The following is a 21,561-nucleotide window of genomic DNA, read 5'->3' as shown; positions in this document are numbered from 1 at the left end:
AAGTTAAGATAGGAGAACATCAAAGCTGTTCAGTTAAGTCCAAGTATAGTATCAAGTTCTACTATGACTTCTAATCGAGATGAGTTATAATTAATTTATTTGTGGACTACCATTAAGAATAGGAAACAAAGATTTGATGTGATGGCTATTATCAGGTGAGAAATTTTGAGGATGAAATTTTCGTAAGGGGGAGAGTTGTAACAACCCGTTTTTCAGTGGTGTCAAAAACAATGGTTTTGGGGCCACCAAATTCGACGAGTAAGTTTGTAAATATTATTATTTAATATTTACGAGTTAAATGTGACTTTAAAAAGGTTTTTGATTTGATCATTTATGTTATTTAAGCGATTTATTAAGTTCCAATGGTAAAACTCTAAGGTCAAGTGGTTTTAGAAAATGAGGTATCGAGACCTCGTTTCTATAAACCGAAAAGTAAATATATATCTATGGAGTGTCATTAAGGTGGTATTAATGTTTGGTTGAAAAATTTTTAACGTTTCGATAGTTAATTAATTAAAAAGGTCTAAATTGTAAAAGTTGTAAAAGTTGAATTCTATTAATTAAATGGATAAATTAGCTTTGAAAAGGTGAACTAATGGACTTGAATGGTAATTATACCATATTTAATGTGACTGGATATTCATGGATAGGTTGCATGGTAAATTTCATGATTTTAAACGGGTATATTAGTAATTTAATAATTAAAACTAAAATAAACCAAATCTAAATCATCATCTTCTTCATTCTTTAATTCAACCGAATAGCTATGGTGTGGGGAGGAAAAAGCATTCGGCCAAGCTGCCATTTTGATGCATGGTATGTGATTTGATCTCGTTTGTAATAATTTTTATGTTTTTAATATCGTTGCAACTAGGTCCAGCTAGCTCGTACCTTCGTTTTTGAAACTATTAAAGATTTTGATTTTCTTCATTGATGAAACTTGTGATTTTAGATGTTAAATGATGAATTTGAGGTGTTCGTTGTTATTTATAAGTATTTTATTAAGTGATTTTTGATGAATTATCGATTAGGGACTAAATTGTCAAAAAAATAAATGTACAAGGATTTTATGTGAAATTTTTGAAATAATGGGCTGAAATGGGTGCCATGAATATTCTGCTGTTATAATTTGGCATTAAAAATTTTTTAGGCTTAGGGACTAAATTGAATAAAAGTAAAACTTTAGAGGTAATTTTGTAAAAATGCAAAAAATGACTAAATTGCATAAAATAAATTTTTTTACTATTTGAATTAATAAATTTAATGAATTTATTAATTTAGATCAAGATCGAGTGAAAAATCGAGGAAAGTGGAAAATTACTAAAAATCCCTTGTATTTTGATATTTCTGCAATTTAGCCAAGTAAGTTCGTTATACTATTATTCTTAATTTTATTGAATATTTCATACTATTTCATTATTTTTTAAATCTTAAATGTCATTTAGCTATGTTTTAATAAATTGAAACGTAACGTTAATTCAGGCTTTGTGCCGGTGATATTCGGGCTTTGTGCCTAGCAAGCTTTGTGCCGGTGATATTCGGGCTTTGTGCCTAGCAAGCTTTGTGCCAGTGGTATTCAGGCTTTGTGCCGATGATATTTGGGCTCTGTGTCGATTAGGCATTCTGCTAGTGCAATTATATCAAGCCTCGAGCCTAGCAGGCTTTGTTTTGGTGTGTTATATATATAATTGGTACGGTAATTATTTTTTCAATTATCCGATATTGTTTTATTTGGTTTAACGGGAATGAAAAAGGAAAAGTAAGGTATGCGCTTCAAATGAACTATGTCATGAAATTATGAAAAGGATTGAAACAGTAAGTTTATAATTTGGATATAAATAGAATGGTTTCTAATCTTATGAAAAGATTGATGATTATGTATTACGACTTATAAATCCCAGTATGTTATATATGAAAAGTATATGTGATCTTATTGAATATACTCAATTGTGAGTTGAATGGTGTTCAATAAGTTTATATTAAGTTTAAAGTATTAGCGTTGAATCATGTTTAATCTATGTATTATAGTATTGAAGTGATAAGTTATGTTTCATGTTGTACGAGCTTATTAAGCATTCATTGCCTACATAGTTGTATTTCTCTTACTTTACAAATTATCAAAAGCTCGAACTGGTTGGAAGCTCGTCGAAGATCTTTCACACTATCCAGTGATTATATTGGTAGATTCTGATGTCTTGATCAAGGTTATAATGGCATGTATAGGTGGATTTGTGTGTAAATAATCTAGTGGTTGTTTTGATATGTATAAGTATCATTATGGTTAATGTACTTATGGTATCTTTACGGTTGGTGTTAATATGGTTAAGTTGATTCATGATTTTATGACCAAAGAGGTAAGTTTGGCATGTTTGCAATATCGTTAATTTAGGTATGCTTGAATATGAAATTTAGTTAATTGTGTTTGTACAAAAAATGACCAATTGAGTATATGTTGGTGTAGTTCAATGTGGTCGATTATGGTATAACTTGGTATGGAATGAAGCTAAATATATATGGATGAGTTATGATCAAATATGTATAAGTTTAGGTATATGTGTGTTTGAGATGCATGAGAATAATGATTCAAATGGTAAGTTATATTAACATGGTATAAGTTAATTATGGTATGTTTTAAAATGGTACCAAGGTGACCAATTATGCATATGTTTGGTTAAGTTGAATGCTTGTTTTTGAGGTGCCTTATGTGGCATATTGGTTAAATGAAATTTGGTCATTCGAAATGGTCTTATTACACATGTTTTAGGTATGTTTAATGCTTGATTGTGTATGCAAATGACTTGTATGTGTGTACTTGAATTGGGTGAAAGAAATGGCTTGAATTTGGCCTATTTCTTGTCCACAAGGCCTAAGACACAAGAGTGTGTCTCAGTCGTGTGTGACACGCGGCCATACAAAACGATCGTGTGTCCTTTGTAAGTTTCAAAGGGTAACAAGTCAGGCAGTTACACGGCCTAAGACACGGGCGTGTGTCTCAGTCGTGTGAGTCACACGGCCTGGCCACATGGCCGTATGACCCTTGCAGTTTAAATTTTTCTAAGTTTTTCCTTAAGGTTTCATATGTTTTCAATTTAGTCCCGAATCATCTTTAAAGTGTTTCTAGAGCCTCGAGGGCTCGAATAAGGGACAATATGCATGTGTTTGATTGGACTATGATATGATTTACAAAATGTTTTTGAAATGGATGATTTTAAGTTACGTTTTTATGGTAATGCTCTGTAACCCTATCCTGACGATGGATACAGGTTAGGGGTGTTACATTCTGTCCACATTTCCAATTCTCACAAACAAAATTTCTGAAAGATGAATGTTGCACCCAATAAGCCAAAAAGTGAAAATGGCTAATTGGTCTATTAACAATAGAAGAATCCTTTGATAGCAAAAGCTACTTGTGATCTAATTTCAAATGTCAGAGGTGAAAAAATAAAATATCCGGTAACATTCAAAACCAATCAAAGTTACCAATAGCCCTATCCAGTCTCTCAAATGTAGTCCCCCTTCTCCAAGTAAATTGGGGCCCCTTAAGTCCAAGATTTTTAAGACCATTCACCATGATAAAATCTTGAAACAGTTTACACCCAGAGGACACCGATCGACCCCCTCTTTTCTCATCCGGTGATAGGTAAGCATTAAAGTCACCCACCAATAACCAAGGCCCATTAACAAAGCGAGTAATTAAATTCAACCAGTTCCATAAATCCCTACGCTTTTGCTTGTCCAGAATACCATAAACGAAAGTCACAAAAACACCTTGAACCTCCATTTCCTTCTTAATGTAACTGTGAATAAGTTGGGGATTATTATTCAATACCTGAATCTAAATTCCACTCTTCCAATAGATTCAAACTCCCCCAGAAAAAGTCCCGAGCTTCTACTCTATGAGAGAAGTCAAAACCAAGCTTAGAAATAATTTTGTCCGCCTTAGGACCACTAACCTGAGTTTTAAGGAAAATTACTATCTCAACTTTATGCTCCACAAAATAATCATTAACCACCTTGATGAATTTAGGACTTGGACAACCTTGGCAGTTCCAAACAAAAAGAATAGGCAATTACATAAATGGCAAGAAAAGAAACTTCACCTCACAAGGTGTCTATATACCATCTATTACTAGCTTACTACCATCCTCCGCCTCAAAAATGGAATTGGTAACCACTCTTTCAATATCGTCAACAATACGACTCATTGCCTCCGAAATAAGCAATCGCTCAAACCCTCGGCTCTTAAAATTGCTGCTCTTACCCCTTAAAGATATAGAAAATTTTTTACCACGTTTGGGTCCCCCTCTATATGAAGGGACATTCCAGAATCGCTCCCCAGTGCCACCTCCAGCTTTTTATTAGTCCTCCATCCGTCTTCCAGTAGGTTAGGGTATTGATTTTTGACAAAAATCACAGTCGAATGTTTATCCATATTAAGCATAGTTTTCAAGGCCCTCTCTACCAGTAAATTAGAACCCCCACTCGTTGTCGGTGAAATGTGCTGTGCAATAGACGTTTCCTGCAAAAAAAAAATCTTTAGCTTCAAATTGGTTAAATGACCCCAGTTTATCCATAGGAATCGGGTCCTTCCTGATATGACCCATTCCATCCACAAATTCTGAAGCACCTATGGGCCCACCAGCTGCATTTGAAGTATTACCAATGACCAGGCTTCTCATGTTAACAGACTCAAATTCTTTAACCATGTCATACGGCCCAAAGTCTTTGCCATTCCCACGGTCCAAAATGGAATTATCAACACCCAAAGGGTTGTCATAAATGACCAATCTTTTCCCTTTGATTTAGCATTAAATTCAAGCAGGATATTCTGCACAGCATGTATCTCATTTAGGGGTGAGCGTTCGATCGAATCGAATCGAATAAAAAAATTTCGAGTTAATCAAGTTGACGAATCATATTTTATCATCCTAATTTGATTTGAAATTTTTTCGAATCGAGTCGAGTGAGATGGAATTCGAATCGAATCGAATATATTTGTTCGAGTTAAATTTTAAAAAATAAATTTGGGTCCTTTTAACCACCGTCACCCATCGTAATAAAATTTGTCCACCTTAATCAATTTTTTTATTAACTTTCATCACCTCATAATTTATTTATTAATTTTTTATATACTGGTTAGCTTCTTTGCTTGCTTAGTTGTTTCAATTATCTTCAGATTCTTGTCACTATGTATTTTGGAATTAAAAAATATATTAAATATAAAAATATGATTTTTTAATAAAAGTTATTTTAAAAATAAAATGTGAAATTGATACCAATATAAAATTTTAACACGAATATTTTATAGCATAATTAATAATTCAATTTTAATATAAATATTCAATATGAGTAAACAATTCAATAATATAAATAATAGAAAATGTGAAATTTAATTTAATAATATAAATAGTAGATATAAATAAAATTATTACTATTTATGTTTAGTGATTTTTTTTTGGATAATTTTGATTTTTTATTTGAGAGTAAAGGGTGAGAAGTAAAAGTTTAGGGGGAAAATAAAAAGTTTTGGGAATAAAAGTTTGAGGGAAAGTAAATAGTGGGGAGTAAAATTTTGGAGGGAAAATATTAAAAAAAATTGGAGGGGGGAGGGTTTGGGGTAGATGGGAGGTGGGATGGGAAGGGAATAAAAGTTTTAGAGGAAAAGTGGGAGGGAGTAAAAATTTTGGGAGAAAATAAAAGGTTTTGAGGGTTTTTATGAGTAAAATTTTGAGAAAAAGTAAATGGGAGAGTAAAATTTCGGTGGGAAATGAATTTTGGGTAGATTGTGGGGTTGGGAGGGTAGGGGAGTAAAAGTTTTGGGGGAAAAGTGGGAATGAGTAAAAGTTTTGAGGGAAAAGTAAAAAGGTTTGGGAGTTTGGGGTAAAAATGTAAAATATTATAGTTTGATATTTGAATTATTCGAATTATTCGAGTTATTCGAATTCGAAAACTCAACTCGATTCGAACTCGAAATTTGAAAAAAAAAATCGAGTTGATTCGAATAACTTGGTTAACTCGAATAACTCGATTCGTTTAACTCGAAATTTAAATTTTTTTTCGATTTTTTCGAGTCGAATCAAGTTTTGCTCACCCATAATCTCATTGTCCTTTAAATTAAGTAGAGCATTAAATCGAGATCCCTTAAGGTTTGCACTTTCCTTAACAACCTTGCCAGAGCCCTTACATCGATCAGGCCTCCTTGACCACTGGTCAACTAACATCCAATGCCCAAATTCGTCAGCTCCTTCATGATTAACCATAGAACCATTGGATCGTGTTTCCAAGTTCAAATCAACATTTTCACCTCCTAGTTTTTCCTGAACATACAAAGTCAGGCATGACTCTTTCATATGTCCATAATGGCCACACGCAAAGCATACATTAGGAAGAGATTCATACTCTACCCTCTGCACCCGACCATCCACTTTAATTCTAGAACTAATGGTTTATTCAGGTTAACCATAACTGCCAAGCGAACAAACCTACCCAGCAGGGCATTCCCTGTGTTATCATCCGACTTGATGACTCTACCCACAATCTCCCCAATAGATTTGATAAGAGTTTTTCAATACATAAACCCTGGAACACCTGGGAATCGAATCCAAATGACAACATTCGGCGGGAACGGTTGGCTCATGGAAAAGTATTCAGTCCAAGGTTGCACAGTAAGATAATGCCCAAATACTATCCACGGTTCTTCAGTAAGCGCCTGAACATAATCATCTTCCTCTTGTAGTTTGACCAAAAAATAATCATTTTTTAGATCCATAATCGTTATAGGAGTTGAAGGTTTCCACAAATTATAGATCTTATTTGAGAGTGTATGATAGCCAATTTTCTTTCTCAAAAGTTTCACGATAACTGTCCTAACATTCTCCTATACAAAATCTGATGAACACTATTAGAAAATCTAATCGACGAAATGTAATCCTCTGTTCCAACAGTCACATCACCCTCAAGCAACTGAACATCATCCACATCTATTTCTAGTACATCTTTCCCCAACGATTTCTTGGACCCTATTAGCATGTCCTTGAAGGAAATATTTTATATCTTAGTTATATTTCTTTTATATTATATTATATGTTATATTGATTCTATTAGTATATTATATATTAATATAGTAATATAATATTACTAATATTACTGACTCCATTTTTATTTTCTAGTTTATTTTATATTTTAGTATATTTTACATCTAAATTATATAGAATTTTTTTTATATAGATCGATTTAATAGATTTAATATAGATTAAATTTATTTCTATTTAGTTTAGAGTTCTAAATAGAGATAAATTAAGTGTAGCTTTTAATCTTATGTTGTTAGTTGAAAGAGTAAGCAATCTCACATTGTCTAGGAACAAGCTACAAATAAATTTTTAGTCTATATACTCATATCTCACATCCCACATCGCTTAAGAAAACAAGGGAAATGAGACTTGGGGTCTATATAAAAATCTGTTTTATAAGTTTTATCTCCACATTAATAGGTGACACCAAAAAATAAAAAAAATGTTGGTGTTGTCACTTTTAGTGCTGATGTGGCGGAAAGCACTTTCAAAAAATCTATCTATTCCTATAATTTTCCCAAAAAAGGCCTAATCTGGTAAATTTGAAAAAAAAATGGTATTTTTGAGTAATAAAGTCCATAAATTGTTTATCAAATAGTCTAGTTATTTACAACTTTTACTCTTATCAAATAACATAATTATATTTCATATTCAACTTTTACTAATTTATCAAAAAAATTAATATAAATTTAATAATTATAAAATTTAGTACTAAAAATTTATCACATAATTTTTTGGCAAGTAAAATTAATATTTAGATTGTAAAATAAATCCTTATTTATTTATCTACTGTCAATATATAAATTAGATAATCTCATCTATCTTGTAATTATTCAACTGTATGTTGCAGATGCCAGGTAATTTATAAGGGCAACTTCCATTAATCTTTGGTTTGTGAGATGGAATGTTTATATTAGATAAGGCTAAGCAAAAAAAAAAAAAAAAAAGAACCGAAACGAACCAACCGCTGTGTTAGGGTTATATTTGATTTTGAATCTATTATTATTTAAATCTATTTGGTTTTAATTGATTCGTAATTTATAAGTTAAAATTTGATACGAATTTAGTTGCGGTTTTTGAAAAACCATAATAAAATTAAATTAAATTATTTGTTTACGTATTTTGTAAAAGTTATTAATTTAATCTTTATATTTTAATTTCATTAATTTTAGTTTTTATTTTATTTTTCGAATTAGTTAATTTTAATCTCTATACTTTTTAAAATTTAAAATTTTAGTCCCAACCCAAATAATAATAGTTAAATTCGTTTGGTTAAATTCAATTACTAGTCAGTGTGTATAGAAGTAGTTTTAGCCCTTATTCTCCAATTAGATCATTCTAAGTCCCTATAAATTTTGGAAATATAAACTTTCAGTCTTGATGCAAATGATAATCATTAATCCAAATTAAAGTATAAGGACTAAATCAATCATTTTTGCAAAGTACAGGAACTAATAGCAGGATTTAACCCATAATAACTGCATGATAACTGCAATGTTTCCAAAATCGAATCAAACCAAGTTGTTATCACCCCTAATAGTAGAACCTCCTGAAAGCTTCCGGAAAGTAGCTACCAAACTGGAAATACTGCACGGTTTCATTAAAATTCAAGGGAATGTCTAATGGAAAAAGCAGGTTTATAAACAAGAAATTTTGGGAGTGATAAAAGTTTAAAGTTTAGGGAAAGTAAGGTCAGAATTGTTTTGCTAAATAATGGTTCATTTACAAGCCCATACACACACACACACACACACAAAAAAAAAAAGAAGAGGAGAAATTGCAAATCAATGAGGACACTAATAAACATAAGGTCCAAGCATGTATTAAGTATAGATTTTCTCAAATACCTCCGATGGCTAATGTCGAACTTGAGCAGCAGATATAAGAGGGCTATTAAGACTATCAGAATTTGCAGAAAACTGAATTGGTAGCAAGGCAGGATCCTGATATGCAGCCACTAAGTTATCGTAGAATTCGGCCATTTTCGGATCATACCGGTCTTCCCTGTCTCTCTTTATCAGAACCTGCAAGATTCAAAACCCGAGCCAAGATCACGATAGAGGATTTATGCTACAATTGTGAAACTCGTGAATGGGACGTAAAGATACGTACCTCGGCAGGGTAAGCGATGAAATTTGGCAAGAAACGTTTCCGGCAGTACTCATTGAAGAGAAGTGTGAGGACAGGAAGAGGGAAAATTAACGTTGATGCTAATGGGAGCTTCTTCAGTGTAAAGAGTCCAATTGCAATAGCTTGCATGAGTACGAGGGAGAATATCATCGAATTGTGCACAATTGGCCAAAACTTCCCTGCGGTCTCGTACTTCGGTGCATATACATTTAAGAACTGCAAAGTAAATTTGCCAAAGGTTAATGAAAGTTGTCCAAATTAATACCAGAAACTAACTATATATACAAATAGTGAAATACAAACGTCAAAAATTACTATATACTGCTCCATTTGTTTGGATGAGAACTACCCACCAAGGCAGAATAGAAAACAGGAATTATCAATTAACAACTTGTGGAAGGCTTTATATATTATAATTTTCGGTCAGTGAATCAAACTTCATAAATTAATCTTACAAAGATGCACTCGTTGCAATCTCATATTGTTTTAATCGGACTTGGAGTGTGAGTCTCGAATAAGGGTATGCAACGAACATGATTATGTTCAACTTCTTTTTCTAAGTTTTTCCATGTACTTTTAGATAGTTGTAGATTACTCATCTCACTTGATGAATGGATTCTGATAGTAAGGAAACTAACTTGACATGATTTGCTTGGAGATGAAAATTTAAAAAATGGCAGGGAAAGAAAGGGACATAGATAGCTAACTAACCTGGTTTCGATAGATGATATAAGCAAGACAGAGGTACACCAAGAGGAAGGGCAAAATTAATGGTGCAAGGAAGAAATATGTAATTCCAAGAAGTCCGAAGAAAAGAATCCTTGGAATGTCTCTGTGGTAAGGAATCGATGGAACTTCAAACTCTTCGTCTGAGCAACAAGTGAAGGGTTTTCGTATCAGACTCCAAATGAGAGGGATTATGCGAAAAAGTTCTGATGAAGTACTCGTCCATCCGGATGTCACCACATAAGCAATGAAGAAAGAAGCCTACAAAAAGAATTGGAGTGTCATCATCATGGATAATAGTTCTAAATGAACAGAGGGTGAAAATTTAATAGTTACTGCTTTCGGGGCAGGTAACAAACATAATAATTTACTTTTTACTTTTCAATAATTTTCCATGTACAGATAGCATTTTGGTTCAACTTTTTTTTTCTCGATTAGAAACATAGTTGTAAGATTATAATATACTGTTTATGAATCAATTTTTCTTCTACAACATTTGCCCTCAAATTTGATTCAATAGTATTAAAGTTGTGAAGTAATCTTGATCAGCATATACACAAACAAGAAGAAAGTTTATCAGTGGATTAGTTACGGTAATGATTGAGACATTTCCCCTGCCATAATTCCTGCTTCTATGAACCACTAGAGAAAGAACCCCATTCCTTTTGCCCCTATTAAATTGGATAAAACTAGTCAAAGAGGTTTTTGCAGGAAAATGCATTCTAACCTGTGCAGGAACCGCTGAGGCGAGCTTTGCAGGGATATGCTTGGGATCAAGGAAGATAGAAACCTGATACAAAACTGATCCAGAAAATACAGTTGCAAAAAATATGTTCCATATTGTGAACCATAGCACTTTGTTACATGCACTCTTCTCAATATCACTGTGGCAAATGTATCCTTGAATGGAGGAAAGGAACTCCATTATTGGAGGCACAATCTTGAGAAACAACTGAAGAATAAGGCTGGGAAGATACCCTGTAATTACCTGACTGACAAATGTTCTGCAAACAAACACATAATAATCAAACTTCATCTTATTAAGAAAATGAACAAAGATGGATAAATAACATGAAAATGCACAGTTATCACACATTTGCCATGCATAAGAGAATATGATTAAATACTGTATTTATAAAAAGCAACCAATCGTTTGTATTTATTCTGCAATCTTCTAATTAATAGAAAAACATTAACAAATCGTGTAAGCATAGAATTATGCAATGACATAGTAGGTTACAACGTTTTACTCTCCTCGTTTGAATGACATGAGACAACAAACTTAGGAAGAATTTTCCATGAATTTTACAAGGAGAAGGCTAGGGCAATAACACAAACATATAGCAGTAAAAGGTAAACAACAGGAATGATGGTGAAATACTGGAGCTAAACTACACTTACATGGTTAGAATGCTTTTCAAGGACGGAAACCAAATTTCCAACTGATTTAGGTTAGTGAGACCTTGCACAACCAGAACCGGAATAAGGAATAGAATTGTCAGGAGTATGCATGCAACAATAACAACAATCTTAGAAAGCCATCTTCTCATGAATGATGATGAAAAAAAGGGCCAGTAGACATCATTCGGCTCGGGAGCTAGTTCTGTGACCCACTCTGTTGGGTTAATTGATTGTTTCATGTGGAAAGCAACTGCTGCACCATACCGAGACTTGAAAGAGACAAAAGCTGCTCGAACTTCCTTTTACATTGAATACGAAATTATCAATAGGATGCTCCATACATTACAAAAAAAAAAAAAATTAAAACCAACTTAATTGCAAAGTTAAGATTCAGTTGTCGCTGCATATATGGCCACAAAAAACGAAGTAGAACATGGCCACAAGAATGGTATAATAGTTACAAGAAAGATGTGGAGAGCCTAGAAAGAAGCAGATAAGAGTCATCCTTTGGTAACGTTAATTTGTTATACATCATTTGCACCTTAAAATAAATCGGGAAAAGGAAGCTAGCAAAAGAAAAAAAAAAGGGGGGGGGGAATTTACCATTTTTCTAATAAAATAATCAAGGTCAGAGGTTTTTCCAACCCTTGAATAAGGAGAGCTCATACCAGTTGGGAGGCATCATCTCATAACATGGTCACTATTGTCCGCATTGCTAGAAAGAAGTAATGGAAATTTATGACTTTAGATTCTAAGGATCCACCTATATTTGGTATTCCCTAACTTTGACTTCTACTTACTGAAGGGTCCATTTACAAGATCCTGAGAAAAGTTTGAAAATAGAACAAATGCCAAAAGAAAAACAGCAGGTACAAGCACATACTTGTGTTGCCAATGAAACTTCAGATCGCTCTAATCTCATATTCTCCTCTATGTCTTCTAATTTCTTTCCATAATGATCCACCAGATCAACCCTGTGCCGAAATAACCCAACATGCCTATACTGCGGCTGATTGGGTTCTGATTGTAAGTGCGTAGTCCTTTTATATAATTTTTTTGCATCCTTCTGAAAGGGATTAAACAAAGTAATGAAATTAACTGTTAGAAATAAGAAACAGAGCACTAGAGTTGCTGATATAGAAAAATAATGAGAAGAGGACAGGGTGCTTTTTAGTACCACTAGCATACACATGACCAATGACCATACATGGAAACAAAGCCACGGGCTTAAGATGAAAATATTTCTCAATTATGTTAATTATTCTCACATGAAAAAGAAATAAAAGAAGAATTAAAGAGTATTAAAAACGGTAAATCAAAACTAGAAGCTTAAGGAAATGAAAAACATTAAAAATAATTGCTTACAATGAGACTTTGAAGTTTACTTGATCTATGAACAACCATATGTGAAAGGTATGTAGAAGGATGGTACTCCATGAAAAATCTTTCAACACTCTCACTAACACTACTTCCAGCAGAAACAGGTATACTGCGTACCAATATGGTGAATTGATGAGGCTGAGGTTTGGTTAAGTGAAAAAAGTCTATCCTTTTTCCAGTTATACATTTATATTCCTGCAGAAAGTCGCAACTTAGTAGCCAGTACAAATATAATCGCTTAAATAGCCCCAGAATCATTCACAAGTATAGAAAAATAATGATCAGTAACATCAAACTGATTTCCATAAAATTAGCAACCCTGTGACATTAAGAATAGATGATCAACTGTTCAAAAAATTTCATGTAATAAACTAAGGAATTTGATGCAGTTGAATTCTGTTATTGAATTTCTTTGGAGCAGAGAAGTAGACTTACATAATAGAGCAGATAGCAAACAAATGCAGTGACAAGATACACAGCGCTAAAGTGAGCCCATAACCTGCAAAAAAAAGCTAAAACTAGTTTCATTTACACTTGATTAGGCCTTAAGCATGTGATAAAGCTACAACTTCTCAGTTCTAAGAGATAATGACCAATTATTTAAGACTTAAGAATATAAAAACATGATCTTTGTATGACATAACTTATCCTTCTCAGGTTTCTCTCAAAGGTACCAATAAAACACTCTTTCTTGAGGAAGCTTGAAGTTAATTTCCGAAGGCATGTAGAATCAACGTTCAAGTCAAGTGAAAAGTAACTTTAAACTAGAAATTACCTTTTTGAGCCACTGCTTAGATTTGAAATGGTAAACACGTCCAAAGAATTATTTGACAAATCAGCAAAATCAATATCGTGAAGCTGATCCCCGGAGCAATTGACAGGGAGAAGAACAAATATACCAATAACCCCAGCAAACAAAAATACTCTCAAACTGCAGTATTAAGAGCAAATAAACAAACATAAGGTTGAGGCAGAAAAGCTCTTGATAAAACGTTAATAAAATTGGTAATATCAAGAATCAAAAAAAAAAAAGATAAAGATAAAGATCAAGTAATGCATACATAATCTGAAAAAAAAAGAATAGAAAAATGAGAAGACTAAGGACTGAATTTATTTTCACTTAAACAATCAATCTTTTCTTCCCATCCATTCTGCAATCTCTCTCTCTCTTTCTCTTTCTCCGAGACACACACACACATAACTAGAAAACAGGGACACAAATCACACGATCTAAAAAGGAAAAACTACGGCTAAAATGTATAACGAAAAATCCCTTAATTTATTACCTATTCAAGCTGCAGAAATCACATTATGTCTAATGATTTTCTTCTTGATAGTTGCATACATGAAAGAAAACACTCACCTAAATGTTATAACACGCATAAAGACCACAGCATCTAAGCCGGAGGTTGACAAGAGGTCCTCTTCAGATAGCTTCCATGCCCTTTTGACCCAGCCGGGAGATGGTATTAGCCTTTCTAAGTTGAAATGACTTCTCCGCTTAGAGCTCCCCTCAGCAATCAAGCGTGGTATATAAACTCCATAATTAGTAGGTTGTTTCCTCAATATTGAATACAATGTGAAGAATAATACACAAAGTCCAGAATTTATTCCCACTGATGTAAGTAGAGCAGACACAAGCATCTCTTCAGAGCAATATCAAACCCTTCAAAAAGATGGCTTATATATCAAAACTGCACCAACAAGAAAATAATTAATCAATTAACTTACAAGAAGGGAAACAATTACAATTTGACAGCAATTGTTCATTATAAGCTTAAAAAAGAAGATCAAAGGATTTCGCTGCCTACATGCAGAAATGATAATTAGCTAGAATAAGTAGAATGATAAATCATTTCAATCGGTCGAGAACAATAAATAAATAAAGACTCTCAAAAACTTTTATTCCAAAGCTGATTAATTTTCATGTCAGCCAATATTCCATTATACAATTAGCAGACGTCAATATCTAATTCAGTAATTCTCTACTACTTTTGTTTCTCATTCCCGGATCTACTACTTCCTAAATGCAACGAAACAACATTGTGATAAAAAAAAAAGCAAACAGTCACAGGATCAGAAAACCGCGCAAACAAGCTCAAACAACATTTTCATAAAAAAAAAAACAAACGCGATTCAAACTAGAAATGGAGCAATCATTCAGCTCAAACTGCTACGAATCACAAATATGTATAAAGAACAATTTACGATAACTTCACTGCACTACTTACTGCAGCTCCAAAATAAATTTCAAACTCAGAGATGATTATGTAAAAACAAACAAACCTTCTTCTGCTACGGTTGGGAGTGTAGAGAGTTTGAATCGGATGAAACGCGAAGGATAGTTGAAGAAAATGGTTCCGAATTAGAGGCAAGATATAAGTCCAGTATAAAATACCATTAATTCAGGGGACGATTGGAGGTTGCTTGTTGCAGTGGCTTTTTTTTAAAAATTTATATATATATATATATTCTTCTTGTAATTACAAAAAATGTCCTTTAATTATTTTTTTGGACTAAAATTAGTGAACTACTCTAATTTCGTGTCTGGATTTTTTTTCTGTTTTTGTATTTTATAAGTGAAAAGGGCATTTCGGATTTTGATTTTAGTATATTTTTTATAAAAATTTAAAATTTGGAAAGGATTCGTTGATTTATAGTTGGAAGTCAAACGGGGAATAGAGCAACTAACAGTCAATCTACCGGCCAAAGAGCTTTGCATTTTTTTTAAAAAAAATGATTTTTATTTTAAAAAATATTTTTTAAAATAAGTTGGGCATGGCACGAAGCACAATTGTTTATTATTAGAATATTCCTAAGCATATAATATGTTTTGATTTGAAGTTTATAAATAATTTAAAATTTTATAAAAGATTATATAACTCTTCCTCCATTCACACAGGAAAATAAGGTAGGTTAAACAATATTTTTTTCAACTCACTTAATAAAAAATCATTCGATTCTCGTAAGAAAATAGAAAAATGTAACAATAATGGTGTCAGAAATAATAGTTTTGGGATCACAATTTTGATGAGTGAATACATTAATATTATTATTTAATATTTATGATTTAAGTATTTTGATATAGTGAATTTTATCTGATAATTTTTATTTAATTGGATAATTAGTTAAATACAAGTGGATTGTCCCGAAAGTCAAGTAGTTTTGAAAAATATCTACGAAGTTACTAAATAAGTGTATTGAAGTTTGGTTCAGAAATTTTAGTGATTTGATAGTTAATTACAGAAAAAGTACTAAATCTTAAAAACTTGATTTTTATGAAATTTTAATTGATCAAGGGGTTAATTAAATTTTGTCAGGATTTAAGTGATAATTAACCACTTTTTAAGAAAGTGGGACTGTTGGTTTTGGTTTAAATTAGCATATGCGTCATATTAATTAAATAAAAATTTTATAATAATATATGTTAAAAGAATTAAAAACAATTTGTCATCTTCCCCCACCTCATTTTGTTTCTCACGGTTCAAAGGAAGAAAGAGCTAAAGGAGCCATGGCCGAATTGCTTCAAACTTTCAAGTTGTGCATGTATGCTATTTTTAATCTTGTTTCTTGTATTTTTTTTTATGTTTTTGAGTTCATTGCAACTAAGTTTAACTAACCCGTATTTTCGATTTCAAAACTATTAAAGATGTTAAAACTTGTCATTGATGAATCTTAGATGTTTTTTATATAAACTGGTAGATTTGGAAGCTATGAATTGTTTAAGGACTATTTTATAAAGTGTTTTTGTTAATTTTGAACATAAGGACTAAATTGTTAATATCTTGAAATTTATTTGTAATTTCTGAAAATTTTGATAATTGGTGCCAGTAATTGAATGTATTTGAAATTGGTTTAAAGTTTGAAGTCCAAATTTGAAAGTTATGATAAGTTTAATTTTTGGAACTAAATTGAATAAAATGTAAAAGTTCAAGAAAATTGTGTAAAATGATACCAAAAGATTATATGCATGAATTTGAGTTTTTTTATGAGATTGGTATTGATATTTTGAATCTTAACTATTATATAGATCAAGTTGTGACTTAGGTGAAAAATTGAAAATTTTCCGAATAATCCTTGGCATCCAAAGCCTTATCGTTTTGTCAGGTAAGTTCATACTCTTATCTTTGGTTAAATTTTGTTAATGATATATATATGTATATGTATATTTAACACTACGGAAATGAAATTGATTGATGCGAAAAATATTTGAATTTCTAAAATAATTTTGATAGATCGAGTAAAAGTTTCATACATGAGATTTCTGTCAGAATTTATGTTCTAGACCGAGCTCCAGCATGTGTTGCAGACTTGGATATACATGTGACTCAGATTTAGCCTGGACTGGTAATCCGTTGTCGTTTTAAAGGTTTAGCTTGGCCTGGTAACCTTACATGTATACATAGCCTTGGCCAGACTATTTTTTTGTATTATCACTGGTTTAGCCCGGACGAGTAACCTGACACATTTATTTTGTATCTAATTAGCTCTTATGAGCATTATCTATTTTTGGACTTATGTATTGAATATTTTTACAAAGATCCATCGAAAGAATAAAAATTAATTGATATGAAACTGTTTCACTGAAGTAAGCAAAATACGAACTCTGAATATCTGTATGTTCATTACTTATCGACCCAAAATTGTTGAACTATGTCATGATATGAATGAATATGTCAAGGACATATGATGAAAATTTTAATGATGAAAGAGTTGCAAAGTGATAAATTGGAAAATGGATTCATGATAAATTTTGAGTTAAAGTTGGTACTTTACCATTTGAAATTATATATGTGGTTTGGACTAAATCTCATATGGTTGATGTTTTGAATGCTATTAAAGGTGAATTTGTTTCATATTGATTCATACAATTGTTAAATGGTTAAGGTAAGTTATTTGTTATATTATATGAGCTTACTAAGTATTTTATATACTTACTCAAGTTACTACTTTTTTGTAGATCTTGAACTATTCGAAACGTGTCGACCGGATCAACGAGAAGCATACACCTTTCATCTCCCGATTCGGTAGACTTTTGATGTTTCAAACTTGGTTATTTGTGACATGTACTTAGGAGGATTCAATATTGTAAAGCTTGTGTTTATGGTTTGGCATGGTTGAGTTTGAATGAATATAAATATTTAAATAAATGCATATGGTAATTTAACATATAGATGTTTATGACAAAGACATGGATAGTATTAAGTATTTGTTTAGATGATAGCATGAAATAGCAATGGACTTTGTTACGTTAGTTAAATGCTTTCATTTGGTGTAATTGAGTTGTGTATGAAATGATTAAAGGCATTGGTAGTTATGGTACATTTTACTTGATGAAATTGGTATAAAGTTTTAGGTTATATTTTGTACTTTGCCTATTGATATTCTAGTTAAAGAAATAGTGCTTGCATGTGAATGTTTAGGTATGATTAACCTATCAAGAATGGTAAAGTTTCCTTATTGTTTAATGGTTGAATTGTTGGTGCCAATGAGGGCATATTGGTTGCTTGTTTGAATGATTAGTAAATTGAGTTTTGGTCTTGTAACGTACATGTTTTGGAGTAGGTTTGAATGGTGTTAAATGGCAATATAGGTCTTTTGGTATGAATGGTATACAAATTGCTTAAAACAAGTTATATATGTTGCACATGACATCAGTTAGTTACACGGTCTGGTGACACGACCGTGTGTCTCCTTTCACACGATTTGAGCTCTATCACACGGTTGAGCCACACGGCCATGTCCCTGCACCACACGATCCTTGCCTTGTCACACGGCTGTGTAACCTCTGTTTTCATTATTTACCTATATTTTATAAAAGTTTTTTTTAATCCAAAATCATTCTCGATTTATTTTAAATGTTTCGTAAGTTTGATTTAGGTCCTTATATGATTGGATAACATGGAAATGATTGTAAATTATTATGAATTGATCTTTTTGGTTTTGTTTGAGTGGTTGGTAACCCTCTTTTACATTTTTTCCTGCTATTTTCTAAATGTTTCAGATTGGTTCCGATTTAGTTCTAAACTTGTTCAAAGGTTTTCATAAGCCCGACTAAGACTTGATTTTGATTTTAATGCATGTTTAACATGGAATTAAATTATATTTATTGATTATTGAATATTAATGAATAAGTTGCTTGCGAATGTTCCAGTTTACTGTTGTAGCATCCTATAGCTCGGGTCCGGTGACCGGACTGGGTATAAGTTGTTACACATACAATATCTTAATTGAATTTTATGTATTGATTAATAAATTGGATTTAATTTTCTATCCATACATGCAAAAATCGTATCAAGAATTCAATATATTCTATAGCTATTTGGAACTGGAATTGACAAACAAGGAATACTCATATTAGTGTTTAGTAGTTTCAAATAAAAATCTAAATGGATATGGCCAAGTGGTAAGGCAACGGGTTTTGATCTCGCTATGCGGAGGTTTGAGTCTTTCTGTCCCAGAGCATATTCTATTTATATATCAGGATAACCATATCCGAATCTAAATGGCTCTTTTTCTTTATTTTTAATAACCTTCTTTCTAAGATTCAAATATTGGAGAAATAGTGATTTTTACATTTGATTTTTAATGATTTCTTAATATTGGCACTCGAAGAACTGTGAGATTGTTGGATCTATTCTATTGAATTATTTGATTTATCGAGTTCTTTGAAGATGCAAGATAGATGTAAAAAGATTAGTTTATTTGTATTATTTATAATATTCGTGATATTATTAGTATTTTGTAATATTATTATTAATGATATTCTTTTTTTATTTTTTTTATTAGAATAGAAAAGTTTAAATAGAATAGAAAAGTATAAACAATTAATGGTTAAATATCAATTTTGGTCCCTCTATTATATTTAAATTTGAGATTTAATCATTTTAATTCAATTTCTAACATAATTTAGTCTCTATTTTTTTTGTAATACTATTAATTAGTTCAAACATTTAATATCATTAATTTTTCTATTAAAATGTTATACAATTATGTATAATTTGAAAGTGGATTTTTAAAATCAAAAAGTAAAGGGGGTTAAATTCTTGAAAATAAAAGTACAGGGACTAAATTTTAAATCTACAAAGTGTATAGAGACTTAGAATTATGATTGTTTCAACCAGACCAGGAAGCGATCAGAAATTGGTCCAAAGAGAGGTATAAGACCGGTTTACCCGTGAACTGGTATGGACCCGTTGAATCTGTAACATCCGCGTTTTAACTCGGGTTTAGGTAAAGTGATGGATCGGGTCAAGAATTAGTGCAAAATTTTTGAAATATAATAAATAAAAATTTTGAGTATTAAATTAAGAAGTATTTAGACCCAATAAGAAAATTAAAAAATACTCATTAGGTAGGAAAATTCTAAATAGATACTTTGACTTAATTGAAAAAATAAAGAATTTTTTATGGTCAAAGTAGGAAAAATAGTAAGTTAGGAGATATCTAGTAGTAGAGGAAAGGAAGGAAGGATAAAGAAGAAATTTAACCAAAGTGTTGTATGAGTCGTCCTAGGAAAAATGAAAGATGAGGAAGGAAAAAGTGGTAATTAGCCAAGTAGATATTTATTAGGTGTAATGATGATGGGTAAAAGTAAAGATATGGATGGCTTAAGGACTTATTAGCAATTTGACCATTTTAATTAAAAATGTGAGATATTTTAGTGGAATGGTGTAAAAAGTGGGAGAAAAGATGAAAATATATCATCTTTTCATTAAACCAAACTGTCACTTCTCCTCTCATTTTCCATCCAACTTTTTTTTAATTCCCTTCATGTATTTCCTCTATTGTTGAACCATTCAAGCTTCAAACATTCATTTTTCTTTGAAATTTCTTTAGTAAAAATCAAAGAGAAGGCTAGTGAACAACTTTATTTTATGAGAAAATTTCCATAGATGGGTTAAAAGAGAGAAAAACATGAGTTAGGGTTTTGGGTGTTCAAAGAGCTAAGGTAAGAGATGATGAATTATCATGTTATACATGTTTATTTTCATTAACTAGCATAGAAAAGTTATATGATTTTAGTTTTAACTTATAAATGATATATGTTTTATATGAAATTGAAGAGAAAGAAAAGAAAGGAGATGATAAAATTGAAGGAAAAGGAAAGGAGAAGGCCAATGAGTGAAGGAAGAAGAAAATACATCATCTCAACCTTTTTGTTGTAAGTACTACAAGATTTTTAAATTATTTTTATTTAAATGCTTATATTGTAATATGGAATTACTTAGAATAGAAATGTAGAATATATATTTATATTTATAAATAGATAGTAAAAAGGGGATTAGATTATGAAATTATGAAATTTGTAAAGTAAATTATAGGTGGAGAATATGAAATGGTATATTTGTTTGAGCACTAAGTAATCATGTTGTGGTAAAAGTATATGTGTGAAAATGGTGTGATATTTGTGATTTGTGAAATGAGGACTAAATTGTAGATGATGAATAAATGTGAAATCTTTTCTAAAATACTTATGTAAAGTATTTAAATATATGAAATTCAACTTTTACGCCTAAGTAGACAAAACTAGAACAACTAGGATATTAGTGGCACGCCATTAAGGGACTTTAGCACGCTCTCCGATTATTAGCATATTAATGCTCTCCGTTTAGCACATCTGTATAGCACCTTAGTGTTTTCTGTTCATTAGTGCATAACAATGCATCTCTGTATTTGTTTCGTATATCCGGTATGTTCTATAAAAGTCTACTGTAGGCTAAAGATATGAAATGTAAACAAAGGTGAACCATCAAAGTGTTAAGGTAAGTTTAGTAATTTTCAGGTAAGATAAATTTTGTTAAATTAAGCATAGTTGTATGAATTTAGTATGTGTATAAGCATGTGTTAATTA

General features: G+C 31.5%; 1 protein-coding gene and 1 long non-coding RNA gene across 4 annotated transcripts; one reads left to right on the top strand and one right to left on the bottom strand.

The window, feature by feature from the left end:
* Positions 1 to 8,361: 8,361 nt before the first annotated feature.
* On the bottom strand, positions 8,362 to 15,316 carry LOC107920047 (CSC1-like protein At1g69450). Of its 3 annotated transcripts, XM_041108776.1 has the most exons (12): positions 14,994 to 15,283; positions 14,071 to 14,401; positions 13,483 to 13,638; positions 13,143 to 13,206; positions 12,693 to 12,902; positions 12,211 to 12,393; positions 11,328 to 11,626; positions 10,654 to 10,930; positions 9,912 to 10,187; positions 9,183 to 9,416; positions 8,918 to 9,094; positions 8,362 to 8,657 (listed from the first exon to the last, which is right to left on the bottom strand). In XM_041108776.1, the coding sequence occupies exons 2-11, from the start codon at positions 14,349 to 14,351 to the stop codon at positions 8,927 to 8,929; spliced, it is 2,148 nt and encodes a 715-aa protein (XP_040964710.1). In that variant the 5' UTR covers positions 14,352 to 14,401; positions 14,994 to 15,283; the 3' UTR covers positions 8,362 to 8,657; positions 8,918 to 8,926. The 3 variants fall into 3 exon arrangements, with proteins under 3 accessions (XP_040964710.1, XP_040964711.1, XP_040964712.1); XM_041108777.1 differs by lacking the exon at positions 8,362 to 8,657 and having other exon boundaries at positions 8,691 to 9,094; positions 14,994 to 15,316; XM_041108778.1 differs by lacking the exon at positions 8,362 to 8,657 and having other exon boundaries at positions 8,691 to 9,094; positions 14,939 to 15,157.
* An 829-nt stretch (positions 15,317 to 16,145) lies between these two features.
* On the top strand, positions 16,146 to 17,961 carry LOC107919604 (uncharacterized). Its single transcript, XR_001690393.2, has 3 exons — positions 16,146 to 16,253; positions 16,738 to 16,814; positions 17,668 to 17,961. It is a non-coding gene; the product is annotated as an uncharacterized lncRNA (long non-coding RNA).
* Positions 17,962 to 21,561: the final 3,600 nt, after the last annotated feature.

The sequence above is a fragment of the Gossypium hirsutum genome, chromosome D13 (assembly GCF_007990345.1).
Source record: "Gossypium hirsutum isolate 1008001.06 chromosome D13, Gossypium_hirsutum_v2.1, whole genome shotgun sequence".
Classification (NCBI taxonomy): Eukaryota; Viridiplantae; Streptophyta; class Magnoliopsida; order Malvales; family Malvaceae; genus Gossypium; species Gossypium hirsutum.
The sequence above is the reverse complement of the archived record's forward strand: the minus strand, read 5'-3'. Positions and strand labels throughout refer to the sequence as shown.

Bases quoted from the DNA above. Each gene is read 5' to 3' on its own strand.
- LOC107920047 (XM_041108777.1), bottom strand. From the start codon at position 14,351: ATGCTTGTGTCTGCTCTACTTACATCAGTGGGAATAAATTCTGGACTT. The intron at 13,207-13,482 runs GTAATTTCTAGT...TTTTTTTTGCAG, and splicing joins CTAAGCAGTGGCTCAAAAAG to GTTATGGGCTCACTTTAGCG. The intron at 10,931-11,327 runs GTAAGTGTAGTT...GTTTGTTTGCAG, and splicing joins TTGAAAAGCATTCTAACCAT to AACATTTGTCAGTCAGGTAA.